This window comes from Schistocerca americana, chromosome 2 (assembly GCF_021461395.2).
Source record: "Schistocerca americana isolate TAMUIC-IGC-003095 chromosome 2, iqSchAmer2.1, whole genome shotgun sequence".
Classification (NCBI taxonomy): Eukaryota; Metazoa; Arthropoda; class Insecta; order Orthoptera; family Acrididae; genus Schistocerca; species Schistocerca americana.
The window spans coordinates 311,036,641-311,050,558 of NC_060120.1; the positions used below are offsets into that span (position 1 = coordinate 311,036,641).

Consider the following 13,918-nt stretch of genomic DNA (forward strand, 5'->3'; position numbering starts at 1 on the left):
AGATAGTAGTTAAACGAGCCACACATCTCCTCCTAACTATTCTTGATAGTCCACTTGATCACTAATTTTGACCACCATAACGCTATCGCAAAACGGTTCTGTAATAGGTGTTAGCACATTTACATTCTTCCTGTTAAGTAGCATACCATTTTCGGTGTGATTTATGTTGTCAATGTCTGTAACCAGTTATCTAGAGTCTGCTGTAATAACAACAAACCGAAGAGTTTGTCTGTTGGTTTCGTCTTCCTCCCTAATGGCTGAGAAATGTTTAGCAGTTTGGAGGAACCCATGTTGACACTTTTAACTACCGCAGGCCTCCTTTTATACTTTAAAATACAAGATGGCGGCACTTCGGGTCACGTAGTTTCCGGTCATACACTCTACACAACTCCCAACCCGGTTGTGCTATTTTGTGTTTCACAAGTACAATATAAATACTAAAATTTTTCCTATGTAAGTCAATAGTAAGACAATTACGAGTACGTTTACATCAGAAGGCGAGATGCTAGAACGACATTTCATTTTGTACCAGACGATGGCATACATACACATACACCACATTTCAATGAAGTTGATGCAGCAGCTGATGATGCTACATTTTGGTGCTGTGTGTTACAGACTTTTTCACTGTTATGAAGGTACTTTTATAGAGCAAATTTAATCGGGTGTAACAATACCAATAAATCACAATTACACTCTAAGACAAAAAAGAAAAATGACGAACCACGATGGAAATAACCGAATGGGACGGCAATCGATAGATGTAATGTACATGTACAGACAAACGAACTAGTACAGTTTCAGAAAAACCGAATGATTTATTCAAGAGAAAGTGCTTCACAAACTGAGCAAGTCAGAAACGCGTTGTCCGCCATGGCCCTTATGCATTAGTTCATGCATTGTTGCTTGTCTGTTAGCACTAACAATTCCACTCAAACGATGCTGCATTCGGTCGTTAAGTAAAGGCCGTCGGCCACTACGTTGTCCGTGATGAGAGGCGATGCCTGATATTTGGTATTCTCGGCATCTCTTGGCACTGTGGATCTCGGAATATTGAATTCCCTAATAGTTTCCGAAATGGAATGTAGATACGTCTAGCTCCAAATACCATTCCGCGCTCAAACTCTGTTAATTCCCGTCGTGCAACCATAATCACGCCGGAAACCTGAGTACGGGTTACAGCTCCACCAACGCACTCCCCTTTTATACCTTGTGTACGCGATACTACTGCCATCTATACGTGTGCATATCGCTCTCCCTCAACTTTTGTCACCTCATCGTAGTTACATCAGAGATTCTTGTTCAACTTGTCACAGTATCACCAAGCACAAAATACTATCAGATGGGGCAACAATGAATAGCTATCCACGAGAAAATCTTGAAACAAATACATGCAAAAAGATAGGCGAGGCATAGTGACAGACTGCTCTACCACAAAGTCACCCATGGCCCCAGTGTTGTAGTCTTCAGTCTGAAGAGTGTTCTGATGCCGTTCTCTTGTCCTTCTATCCCGCAGAAGCCTCTCCGTAACTGCTGCTAGCTACATACACTTGAACCTGTTTGCTGTAGTCAAGACTTAGTCTTACATTATCAAAATAAGTACTCCCTGATACCCATTCTTTTGTTGTAGTTGTGCCATAGAGCTCTGTTCTCTCCAGTTCGTTTAAATACCTCTTCATTAGTTGGTCGATTTGTTCATCTAATCTTCAGCATCTTCTGCAACACAACATTCCACAACCTTCTCTTCTCCTCTTGCCTGCACTTATTGTCCGCATTTCGCTTCCATCCAGGGCTACATTACAGACAAATATCTTCAAGAAAAACTTGCTAATATTTAAATTTATATTTGATCGTAAATTTCTTGTTTTTACAAAAGCTTAGTCCCAGTAAAAATACTTGGATAACACACAGGGAATAGGCAAAATAATGTGAACATTGAAATTACTTGGGAACGGTTTATTAATAAAGGATTGGACCCCATTGGCATGTATACAGCTGTGATTCTTCTTGGAATACTGACATATAATGACTGTATAGTCTCCAGTGGAATGTTATGTCACTCTTCGATCATAACCTCTTCTAACTCCGGCAGTGACGAGGAGGGTGGAAATCCGCTCCAAAGTCTGCGCTCCAATACCCCCCACAAGTGTTCGATAATGTTCAAGTCCAGGGACTGTGCTGGCCAGGGGAGACGCTGCAGTTCAGTTGCATGCACCTCATACCACGATTATACTGTCGTGGCTGTGTGAATGGGTACATTATCGTCTTGAAATATGGCATCATTGTTGTGGAACAACATTTGAATCAATCAGGTGCACCTGATCACCTAAAATGTTCACATAATCGTTGGCTGTAACACGGCCTTTGAGAGTAATGATGGGACGAGCAGAGCCATGTATGGCTGCCCACATCGTCACACTTCCACCTCCATGCTTAACCGTTGGAATCAAACAATCAGGATTGTAGACTTCTTCGGTAGGACGACGGTTCAATCTCGTCTCCAGCCATCCTGATGTAGGTTTTCCGTGGTTTCCCTAAAATCGCTTCAGGCAAATGCCGGGATGGTTCCTTTGAAAGGGCACGGCCGATTTCCTTCCCCATCCTTCCCTCACCCGAGCTTGCGCTCCGTCTCTAATGACCTCGTTGTCGACGGGACGTTAAACACTAATCGCCTCCTCCTCCTCCTCCTGTAGACTTCTTTTAGCGCTCTCCAGACTAAAACCCGGCACAATGTTCGAAATAACGAAACGTTGACTCGTCGAACTATATCACGTGTTTCCACTGATCAGCTGCCAAGTATTTATGCTCCTGACACCTTGTTTTACGCTTCCTTGTGATGGTTGGCGTCACTAACGGTTTCGGTATAGCATCTCGTAATTAATATTCGATTTATGGAGTTCTCGGCGGACAGTGTCGATATATATGGCGTCTCGAAGATGGCTATTGAGCTCTGCGTCACTTTAACCGCTGAAGTTTTGCGTTGTTTTGACACAATTCGTGTTAGCATACGACCATCTCAGTCATTTAGTTCTGATTTGCGTCCACCACACGATGATGTCTTTCCATGTTTTGTGTAGGGTGTCATGACTGTTGCAACAGTTGCTCTTGAAACATTCAGTAAGTTGGCTGTCTCGGTTACTGATGCTCCAGCTAACTGGGCCCCCACAATCTGCCCTCTTTGGAACTCTTGTTAGGTCTTTCATTGCACGTCGACCCCGGCCTCTGCAAATACGAAGTGTGCGCTAGTCGTAAATAGCCTGCACTGATGCCTAGTCCGTACGGACCACGCACAGTACAGCGCGACACGTGCCTTACCTGCATTGTCGACCGTCAAACACAACCATCCCATTACTACCACTGTTCACATTATTTTGCCTATCCCCTGCACAACGCACATGGTGAATCGTTAACCCTTGCAGTACCCAGGGGGACGGGAATACTTTGTGCCCGTCTTTTGTAAACATCTAAATATCGATATTTCGATTGTTATTCATATTTTAAAATGCTGATCAAAATATTTATTGTTTTTTTGTCATTTCCTCTATCAGATTTTATAAATACATAATTTTTAGCTTAACTTAATATGTTAATTTAAGTCTAATGCCGGTGGTCGTAAAGTCTACCTCCTCAGTAGTAGATGTGAGTTGACAACGAGTGTCTTATTTCATAAATTATAACATTTCTGGGCATTGAATTTCTCTGAGTGCGTAGCAACAATGATCTCCACAGTGATTCATTTCTCTTCGGTTTCTGATTGTTTCTTGTTCTTTCTTATTCAGCGCCGTTGACAGAACTGATTGAAAATGTACCGCCGCTGTCTTACTGAGAGAGAAGTATTAAACATTTTAGAAGGACCTACAGATTCTGGAATTTGGTGACAGTGATGAAGTAGTGAGTGTAACTGAATGGGAGTGTGTTGTGTGGTCGGCCGGAGTGACCGAGCGGTTGTAGGCGCTACAGTCTGGAACCGCGCGACCGCTACGGCGCAGGTTCAAATCCTGTCTGGGGCATGGATGTGTGTGATGTCCTTAGGTTAGTTAGGTTTAAGTAGTTCTAAGTTCTAGGGGACTGATGACCTCAGATGTTAAGTCCCATAGTGCTCAGAGCCATTTGAACCATTTTTGAATGTTTTGTGTGCGAGGATATGAACAGTGATGATATACAAACAGGCTCTGAAGACGACCACTGGGCACCTGCAACGGATGGTGACACAACTGGTGAGGTCAGTGAGAAGTATTTGAAAAAGTTATTACGTCCAAATCTCCTTTACCATAAGGCGAATAGCACGAAACATAGTGAAAGAGCGAGAAAGCAGAAGAAATTAAGGTAAACTAGGAACAATAAGAGAAACATTCGGAAATATTTGTTTCTCCAGAAATTGTTAACATCGTAATAAAGCATACCAATGAAGAAGCATTGAGACAAAATACAAAAGAATGGTCATATGTGTGTGAAATCTTATGAGACTTGAGTGCCAAGGTCATCAGTCCCTAAGCTTACACACTACTTAAACTAAATTATCCTAAGGACAGACACACACACACCCATGCCCGAGGGAGGACTCGAACCTCTGCCGGGACCAGCCGCACAGCCCACGACTGCAGCGCCTTTGACCGCTCGGCTAATCCCGCGCGGCGACGAAATTCACCTAAAACAGACAGACTTGAATTCGTGGCATATAAACGGTTACTTATTATTATGAGGAGGGAGGGCATAATAAGTCACCTATTCCTGATTTATGGTCCAATACTTCAGGAATATTTGTTCATATCCCTACTATGAGTAGAACTAGATTCCATCAGCTTACTGAAATAGTAAGATCTAAAGACAGAGAGACGCGAAATGTTGTCATTGTTCCGTGGCAGGCGTCACTTCAAGGTCGTCATAAAGGAGAAACCTGGGAAGTTTGGTATATTTATACGAATGCTCATAAACGCTAAAACCAAATATGTGCTCAGCATGGAGTCGTATGCAGGGAAGAAAAATGATACTCCACAACAATCAAATACAGCTGCAGCTGTAGTGAAGCATCTGGTTGTACCTATACATCATTCAGGGCGCAATGTCACCGCGACAGATATTATACTTCAGTTGATTTTGCCGAAGATTCGTGGAGGAACCACAAGCTAACTCTCACAGGAACATTACAAGCTAATAGGAAGCATATACCTCAAGAACTGAAAGACATCTCAAGAAGAGAATTATAATCCAGCGAATTCTAGTACTGGAAATATCCTAATCGCAATTGTTTCTTATGTTCACCGTGAGAAAAGCAAAAAAACCTTCTGCTGCTGTCGACTCAACATTATGACGCTGCAATTGGTTCACCTACTGGCGCTAAGAAGAAAACAGTCATAAATTTGTATTACAATGAGACGACAGCCGGCGTTGACACAATCCATCAAATGATGAAATGGTGAGGAAACTCTCAACTAAGAGAGCAGCTAGTAGGTGGCTACTATCTGTTTTCTACACTACTGTGGACATAGCAGCGTTAAATGGTTATACATTGTTTCTGCTCAACTTCCCAAAGTGGAATAAGACAAAATCTAATAAGCGATGGTTTTTTAAAAGAACTGGGACTACGGCTCACGAAACCATACATTGAATAGGAAGCTGAAGCAGGAAGGGGAGGATGTCATTTGTGTCGTGAAAGCCAGTCAAAAGCATTGAAGTATAATGAAGTGAACAGTGTGAGATGCACATGCAGTAAACATAGCAAGAAAACTGTTATATGTTCCGAATGTGAAGACATTTGCGAAGAAAGAGATGAATAAGTGATCCCATAGACTATGTCCTGTAAACTGCTGTATTTAACCTAAAATATCTGTAATATTTTTTAATTGTAATGAAGTGTTCGTCAATAACTTTTTAATGTCTTTTTCTGCCAATGTGCAGAGTCCTGCTCAAGAAAATAAGACGAAATAAACCTTAATGATGAAAAAAGCGAAAAATACTAAATCAGTTTTTGAAGAGAGTGCTAAAAGAAATTTGCCGTTTCTGGATCTTTATTACGCATTAGTAGCTCTTTGTACAATATTTTGTTAACAAAGATCAATAAAAACTAAAGAAATTTTAATTATAAAAATTTTTGTGGTGGGCACCAATTCCCCTCCTCCCTTGGTACTGCGTGTTATGACAAATCCGTTTGTACTGTACGGGTTAACAAGGAAAATTGCACGCCCGGGTTCCCGGGTTCGATTCCCGGCGGGGTCAGGGATTTTCTCTGCCTCGTGATGACTGGGTGTTGTGTGCTGTCCTTAGGTTAGTTAGGTTTAAGTAGTTCTAAGTTCTAGGGGACTGATGACCATAGATGTTAAGCCCCATAGTGCTCAGAGCCATTTGAAACCATTTGAAGGAAAACTGAATTAGTAAAAGTACACGGTAATTGATTTGTACTGACAAAGAAATATACATTACATCTACATGGTTACTCTGCAGTTCACACTTAAGTGCCTGGCAGAGGGTTCATCAAACCATTTTCATACTACTTCTCTACCATTCCACTCTCGAATGGCGGGTGGGAAAAAGGAACAACTAAATCTTTCCGTTCGAGCTCTGATTTCTCTTATTTTATTATGACGATCATTTCCCCCTACGTAGGTGGGTGTTAACAAAATATTTTCGCATTCGGAAGAGAAAGTTGGTGATTGAAATTTCGTAAATAGGTCTCGCCGCAAAGAAAACCGCCTTTGTTTCAGTGACTGCCACCTCAACTCGCGTATCATATCAGTGAAACTCTCACCCCTATTGCGCTATAGCGCGAAACAAGCTGCCCTTCTTTGCACTTTTTCGATGTCCTCCGTCAATTCTACCTGGTAAGAATCCCATACCGCGCAGCAATATTCCAGCAGAAGATGGACAAGTGTAATGTAGGCTGTCTCTTTAGTGGGTTTGTCGCATCTTCTAAGTGTTCTGCCAACAAAGCGCAGTCTTTGTTTCGCCTTCCCCACAATATTACCTATGTGGTCTTTCCAATTTAAGTTGCTCGTAATTGCAATCCCTAGGTATTTAGTCGAACTGACAACCCTTAGATTTGTGCGATTTCTCGTATACCCAAAATTTCATACTGAAGTTAATGGAGGCTCGTATCCACACATTCGCTGTTGTCTAGCAAACAGCTCATTTCCCCTACCCATTTTTACTGGAATGGTTTCGCTCCTATTATCGCATGTTCTCATATATGTCAATTTTCGCTATCAAGTATGATACACCCTGTGTGGCATGTAATTTCCACAGAGAAAATAAAAAGTGCAGCAAATGAAGCAGGCGAAAGGGAATACAGACCTCTAAAATGTGTGATTGACAGAAGATGCATTGTGGCAAAGCAGGAAAAAAGCTAAGCCAGTGGCATTCTGGCCCGAGCTGCCAGAGTTGGCGGTCATGCGTGCGTGAGCTGTGCTTGCTTGTGTGTTTGAATAATGTATGTTTCTCTTTTGCTGATGAAGGCTGTGTCCGAAAGCTTTGTGTGTCACTTAAAAATTGTGCCTGTCTGCAACTTAACGTGTCATCTAATTACGGTAAGTAGCAATCTACCTTCTCCTACCCTGTTGATATTCTCACGTGGAGTTTTCATTGTTTACTCCTAACTACCTTAATCCTTAACTACCGATCATTTAGGGAAAATGTAGTCACCCTGCACGATAGCAGCACGAGGAATGATACGACATGCAACTGCTAATAACCCTTTTCGATAGATACTACCACGTTCTGCAGTAAATTCTTTATATCTTTCGTATCAACTCTCTTGCTTTCGAACTGCCGTTAATTTCAAGTCAGGGCTCTACAGCAAAATGAAAATACCGTATCGGAAATAAAATACAGTCTAAAATTATTGCATGACAGAAATTGAAATATTCATGGTTAGAAAACAGGAATGAAAGGCAATTGCAATAAGTAATTATCATTAAGTGGAATAAAATTTCAAAGAAATGTGTAGTAGCGTTTAATAAATTTGGTGAACTTAAGACAGTTAGTTCCTATTCGTGAAAATTTAAGATGCGTAAACCACCAAAATGGCCTCCATCTAAGCCTAAAGAGCTGTATTTAGGATGAAAAGACATTTTTGTGAATAGCTTAAAGACAAAGGGAAAATACGAGTAAACATTAGTTGGTCAGTGACACCCGTGCGAAAAAATTACGGTGATATAAGAATAGCGTGAAAGGACGTGTATAACAGATAAGCAACCTGACTGAATAAAGATTGAAAAAGAATGAGTAGACGTACGGGAAAGTAACGATTGTAACACTGTAATTAGGTAATTACGTTAAAAGCTAATGGAGACTTGCGGGAAAAAATTGAAGTAGTGATGAGCTTGCATGGAATGGTTCCAAATACGTTGTTCGAAAATACATGGTTGTAAACGGTGGGCGCGTCATTTGATAGAAAATATGGAGCCAAAAATTGAGTAATAAAATGGTGATTAGGCACTTGAAAGCTCAAAGTATCGTCTACAAACTATTTCTAATGTGGTCACTGGAAGTTCTATAGTTATTCTGTGTTGACAAAAGGATCATTGCAAACTAGATATCCTCATCAGTTTTGTTATACCTTCGTGATAGTAGGAATCTATTTTGCCACTCTTTCTCAATCACTTTGCGTCTGTCCCTGTCCTAATTGAAAGTCTGAGTTGCTCTTCACTTGATCGACTCCCCTGCTCTCCCTGTTGGCTTCAAGACTTTAATTTTTCCACGTACGGCAATTTCTTCAAAATTCTCTACGTCCCCTAATAGCGTGACTAGAAACCTCCCAGAATTTCTTGACATTCAAGGTACAAGGGTTCTCTTATCTGCTGCTCAGCACCACTTCATAAAAACGTCTGCTAGTTTCATGTGACTAGCGCTGGACGTCTTGCAACATTGCTGAATTTCTCAAAAGACATTTTTCACTAAATATTTTAGTTTCTTTCGCTATTGTTTGCCATTCATGAGCTTTGTTGCTTTATTAATTACAACTTCTCCACCAGTGACAGCTCTCCGTGTCTTCTACCTTATTGTTGATCCCAGGTACGCGGAACCATTCCCAGGATGCATTGTTTTGTTTCGGTCATTCACTTGCAAAAGTTTTCTTTTTGGTTGAACTGTTCTCTTTCCCATTTTCTGAGGTTACTGCTTTTATGACGTAAATATTACAGTAAAGCCAAATGAAAGAGCTATGGAAAGAAAATCAGTACAAAGATAACAAAGGAGGGATTAAAAATCTGAAGATAATGTGGAATGAAGAAATAATCGAACACGTACAGAGCGTGAAATACCTAGAAAGCAGAACAGGCAGCGGCTGTAACTGCAGCACAAAATTAAAACCGGGATAGCAAAGGCGAAAGAGGCATTTTGTGGGAATAGGAGTTTTCAGCAGCAACATGGGCAAGGGTTTGAGGAAGAGACTGATAAAGTGTTTTTTATGAAGTTTCCTCCACTGTAGTGCTGAAAGATGGGGAGGTGGGGGGGGGGGGGTGGGGGGGAGACATATACACATTGGAGTGGAGGCCTTTGAGATGTGGCTTGGCGAAGAATGAAAAAACTAAATACCATGGATAGGATGAGAAATGAGGTGAGGAGGTATTGAGAGGCGTGGAGTAGAAGGGATTGTATAGGCCGGCGGTAAGTATAAGCCACTTGCAGTTAGACAGAGAAAGCATGCCGTGCTTTGAATAACATGCAGACATTACTCTGCCACTTACTAGCATTTGAGAAATGTAGCTTCGAGTTTATTTCTGAGTGTTGAATCCGGTGAACTGTGTAACTTACAGCGTCGGTTATTACTGCTGAATATTATCATACTATAAATTATGTATGTATTTTGTACTATATTGAATATCGTCATACTAGTATTAATGTTTAAGGAGTCTTGTGTAGGTATTATAGTAATAATGAAATCCCGCTCACTGAACCCGGCGTTTGTTCTCTCGTGTTTTAATATAAAGTCGAATGGTATGGATGTCATAAGTAAATCTTTTTCTTTATTTCTAGGGCACGATGCCAAGGTGCAGGAAGCAGCTTGACAGTGAAGGTCGAGGGGAGAGGAAGGAAGCGATGAGCCGCCAGAGATAGAGATGCATAGCATCTGTTTACATGGGAGAAAACTGATGATGATTACAATGAAACCGAAGAGTTAAACAGAAACGAAGGATTTTGTAACTAATTTGTTCAAAACAACAGTTAAGTGGCTTGTCAAATGGCTCTGAGCACTATGCGACTTAACTTCTGAGGTCATCAGTCGCCTAGAACTTAGAACTAATTAAACCTAACTAACCTAAGGACATCACACACATCCATGCCCGAGGCAGGATTCGAACCTGCGACCGGAGCGGTCGCTCGGCTCCAGACTGTAACGCCTAGAACCGCACGGCCACTCCGGCCGGCTTAAGTGGCTTGTCGAAAATTATATCTCTCCTAATTGAGAAAACCAGCATATTCAACTCTGCAGATCGAAGTGTGTTAGACCAATGATAAACTAAAGCATGGACAAGCATTGGTTGCACCCAGATCGTGTTCGCTGACAGCTGTGAGGATAGTATCGTAGGAAAAGCCTAACTTAACGTGCTTTTTCTAATTTGCAGTAGCGTAATGTGTAAAAGAAGACGCTATTTCATGTTGGAGGACGACCGATGGAAAAGATCAGAAAGTATTCCACTGTACCGTGATATCAAAAGGAACATTTTCAACATCGGCTCTTAGAAAAATTTAATACCTGTATTTTGTTGCTTCATCCTGAGAGGCAACTCTTTACCGGGAAACAAAAACAGTCAAAGGGGAGTGCGCAACGCTGCGTCGCTGTGAAAGTGGTGTCCGCATCCTAGTGGCCAGGGGGCGCAGGCGGGGGAGGACTTACTTAAGGAGGAGGGGCGCCGGCCACTGCAGTCGCCAACATGCTCGTCAGGTCGCTGCCTCTGCTCCTAGCGGTGAGTACCCGTTCACTGCTGCCAACTTACAGCTACGAGCACTACTTCATCGTATATACTGTGAAACAAATCTCTTTCACTGCAAGCTCTTTGCTTTCCATATTTTGGGAGGAAGTAATACGGACCAAAATAAGGAAAAATTGTCAAGTAAAAATTGGCTCTAAAATGCACACCTTAAGAGCTGTGAGCACTTCTTCCCTAGAATAGATTTGTTCCACAGTAGCGAAGATGGAGAAGTCATAGCTCTTAAGGTATGCAGTTTAGATCACTAGACTTCTTTGCTTCGAATGATCGTTCTTGTCTTATCCCTGAATATTGACCATTCATCCTGGGATACCATATACAGTCCGCACACGCCCCTAATTCTGCTGTTCTGAGTTTTGAAACCGACGTGTAAGTCACATGACGGGGGGGGGGGGGGGGGGGGAGGGGGGGGGGGGAAGCCAAGTTTGTGTCATTCAGCACTATTCCTAGTGAAGCCGACAGTTAAAAGAGTTACTATCATTGTAGCTCAAACGAGTTGTGATTTTCACAATTGAAAGACTTGTTGCATTAGTATTACTCATGCAGCAGTACAGTTAACCAAATTTCTCTGAAACTTTCGATATTCATGTGACGGTTATCGTTTTTACTTTTGGCCAGGTGAAAGGACACCATACAGTTTGAAACACTGTATTGACACTTCTTTCTTTTTACAGGTGACAAAATATTAGTTGTTCGGTGAATTCCTGTTTTTGTTGCATTGTGAATCGTTTGGTTCACCGCCTCCACAGTGGCAGGAAACGGAATATCATTTCGGCTAGAAACATTTAGTTTCCTGCCTGTTTCTCAATAATATGCGTAAAAGAGTTTGCCATGTTTCCATTTCTATCCACGATGTCAAGTTTTCTTCCACAGTATAAGCTTAATATACTCACACCGAAATTATCAATATAAGAAATATATTAGTAAATGTTGATTGCAAAGAAAACTCTTTCAGTCAGTTAGATATTAACACTCTCTCGTCTCAAAATCTTCTTCATTCATCGGCTCCTTGATCCTGAGTACCAAGTTATATCCTAACTTACATCTGCAAGGATTTTGAAATGTGTTTGCATCAAACCTCTGTGCAGTCGTTTGGTCTACAAATACCTCCCTTTTCCTACTTCATCAATGGGAAAACTGCAGCCACTTTTGAGGTTGCATAAGAACATATTACGAAACAGACAGAAAAAAGAAAGATCTTGCAATTAATTAATATTTCATAAGATTCTACAAGAATTTTTCACGAGATAGATATCCTAAGGCACAAATAAATACAAATAGACAGCCATTCACATCTACTTGGTACCTGTAAATTCATTGACTTAATCTCGAAAAAAAGGTTCAGTTTTTTTTCCTTGAACTGTTTTACCCTTGGAACGATATGTTACTTCCTTTCAGATATCTTTCAGTACATCCAAACGGTGTACAAGATTCTGCCATTGATTGACAGTCTAGTGGGCTTCACCTAATTCTTCTTCTCCTGATGAATTTTGAAGAGGTTCTGCCAATGACTATTGCTGTGCTGTAGATGGATTGGCAGAGAGCTGTAACCATAATACTGCAACTGACATAAGGAAAAATTTAACAGTATTTCACGAATCGCCTGCAAATGAATTCCGCCACTACTCACCTGATCGAGATGTTTGTTTCAATACAATGACGTCATGAGCGATCTATATCAACTATGGCCTAAGACTGCTACAGTCCGTGTTGGTCGCATACACACGTCACAACTGCGTGCTCCAGTCCACGTGCCCACCTTTTTCGACGTCGCTTCAATCTTCTTCTTCTTCTTCTTCCCTCTGGTGAAACACTTCCCAACCAGGGGCTGATCTCCACCCGAGGAGAAAGAATAGATTTAAAAACAAAAATTGGTCTCTGTTATCACCATTTCGTTAAAATCTACTGTTTATACCATCGTCAGTAACAGTAACAATGTGACTTCCGCTTGCAGTTAAAGCCTTCCTCCAGGCCTTTCCATCCAATGCGGTCTTCATTTCGCACCTGAGTGTTTTCTGTTGTTATCTACGCACCAAACATTTCGTCTCTTGCAATTCATCAAACAAATTTCCTGATCCATGTATCATCTTATCGCCTGTCAACAAATCACAACGCCGGCCGTGGTGGCCCAGCGGTTCTAGGCGCTTCAGTCTGGAACCGCGCTGCTGCTACGGTCGCAGGTTTGAATCCTGCCTTGGACATGGATGTGTGTGATGTCCTTAGGTTAGTTAGGTTTAAGTAGTTCTAAGTCTAGAGGACTGATGACCTCAGATGTTAAGTGCCACAGTGCTCAAAGCCATTTGAACCATTTTTTGAACAAATCACAACCACCTCCACATCATTCTCATTAAGACTCGAATTACATCTTACACTCAAGTTTAGTCCGAAGACCATTTGTTTATTTTCTTGTCTGTTCACTGCTTGCTGAGAAACGCTCCGTTTTTGAACGCTTTTACGTAGTACAAGTCAAAATCTCACTGTCATAAATCCAAACACACACGAACTATAAGTTTCCCTGTCCTGACACATCGGCAGCTTAGTTTCGAAACCTGTTGTAGTTTATCAGAAGCGCATCAGGCCATTTGAACTCTTTTGTTTACTTTATTTAGCGTGGAGGCAGTTTCGAAAGTTATTACTCATCTATAATGAGGCATGAACATAGATAAAATTCCATCTTTGACAGCGCAGTGGCAATGAAATTAAAAAGGTTAAAAGGTGAACGACAGATAAACATAAATGGAGCAAAGCAAACTAAATACATGTCTAGTGTTAATACTTTTCCAGGTCTGCTTCAGTTATATTTATTTACTGTTCAAACAACACTTCTTTAGTGTTAATGTTTTTCTAGGTTTGCTCCATTTACACACTAAGACAAAAGAAAACGACGCACCACGAAGGAATTACCTAAATGCACCGGAAATCGGTAGATGTGATGTATATGTACAGACAAACAAATGATTATAGTTTCAAATAAATTAGATGATTTGTTCAAG

At 41.2% G+C, this 13,918-nt stretch overlaps 1 protein-coding gene across 1 annotated transcript in view; it reads left to right on the forward strand.

Annotated features, from left to right (window-relative positions):
* The first annotated feature begins 4,144 nt into the window (after positions 1-4,144).
* Positions 4,145-13,918, forward strand: part of LOC124593982 (formin-like protein 14) — a 47,734-nt gene continuing 37,960 nt past the window's right edge. Inside the window, exon 1 of the mRNA XM_047132334.1 lies at positions 4,145-4,222. Coding sequence (XP_046988290.1) covers positions 4,145-4,222 — 78 coding nt within the window. The remainder of the gene's footprint in view (positions 4,223-13,918) is intronic.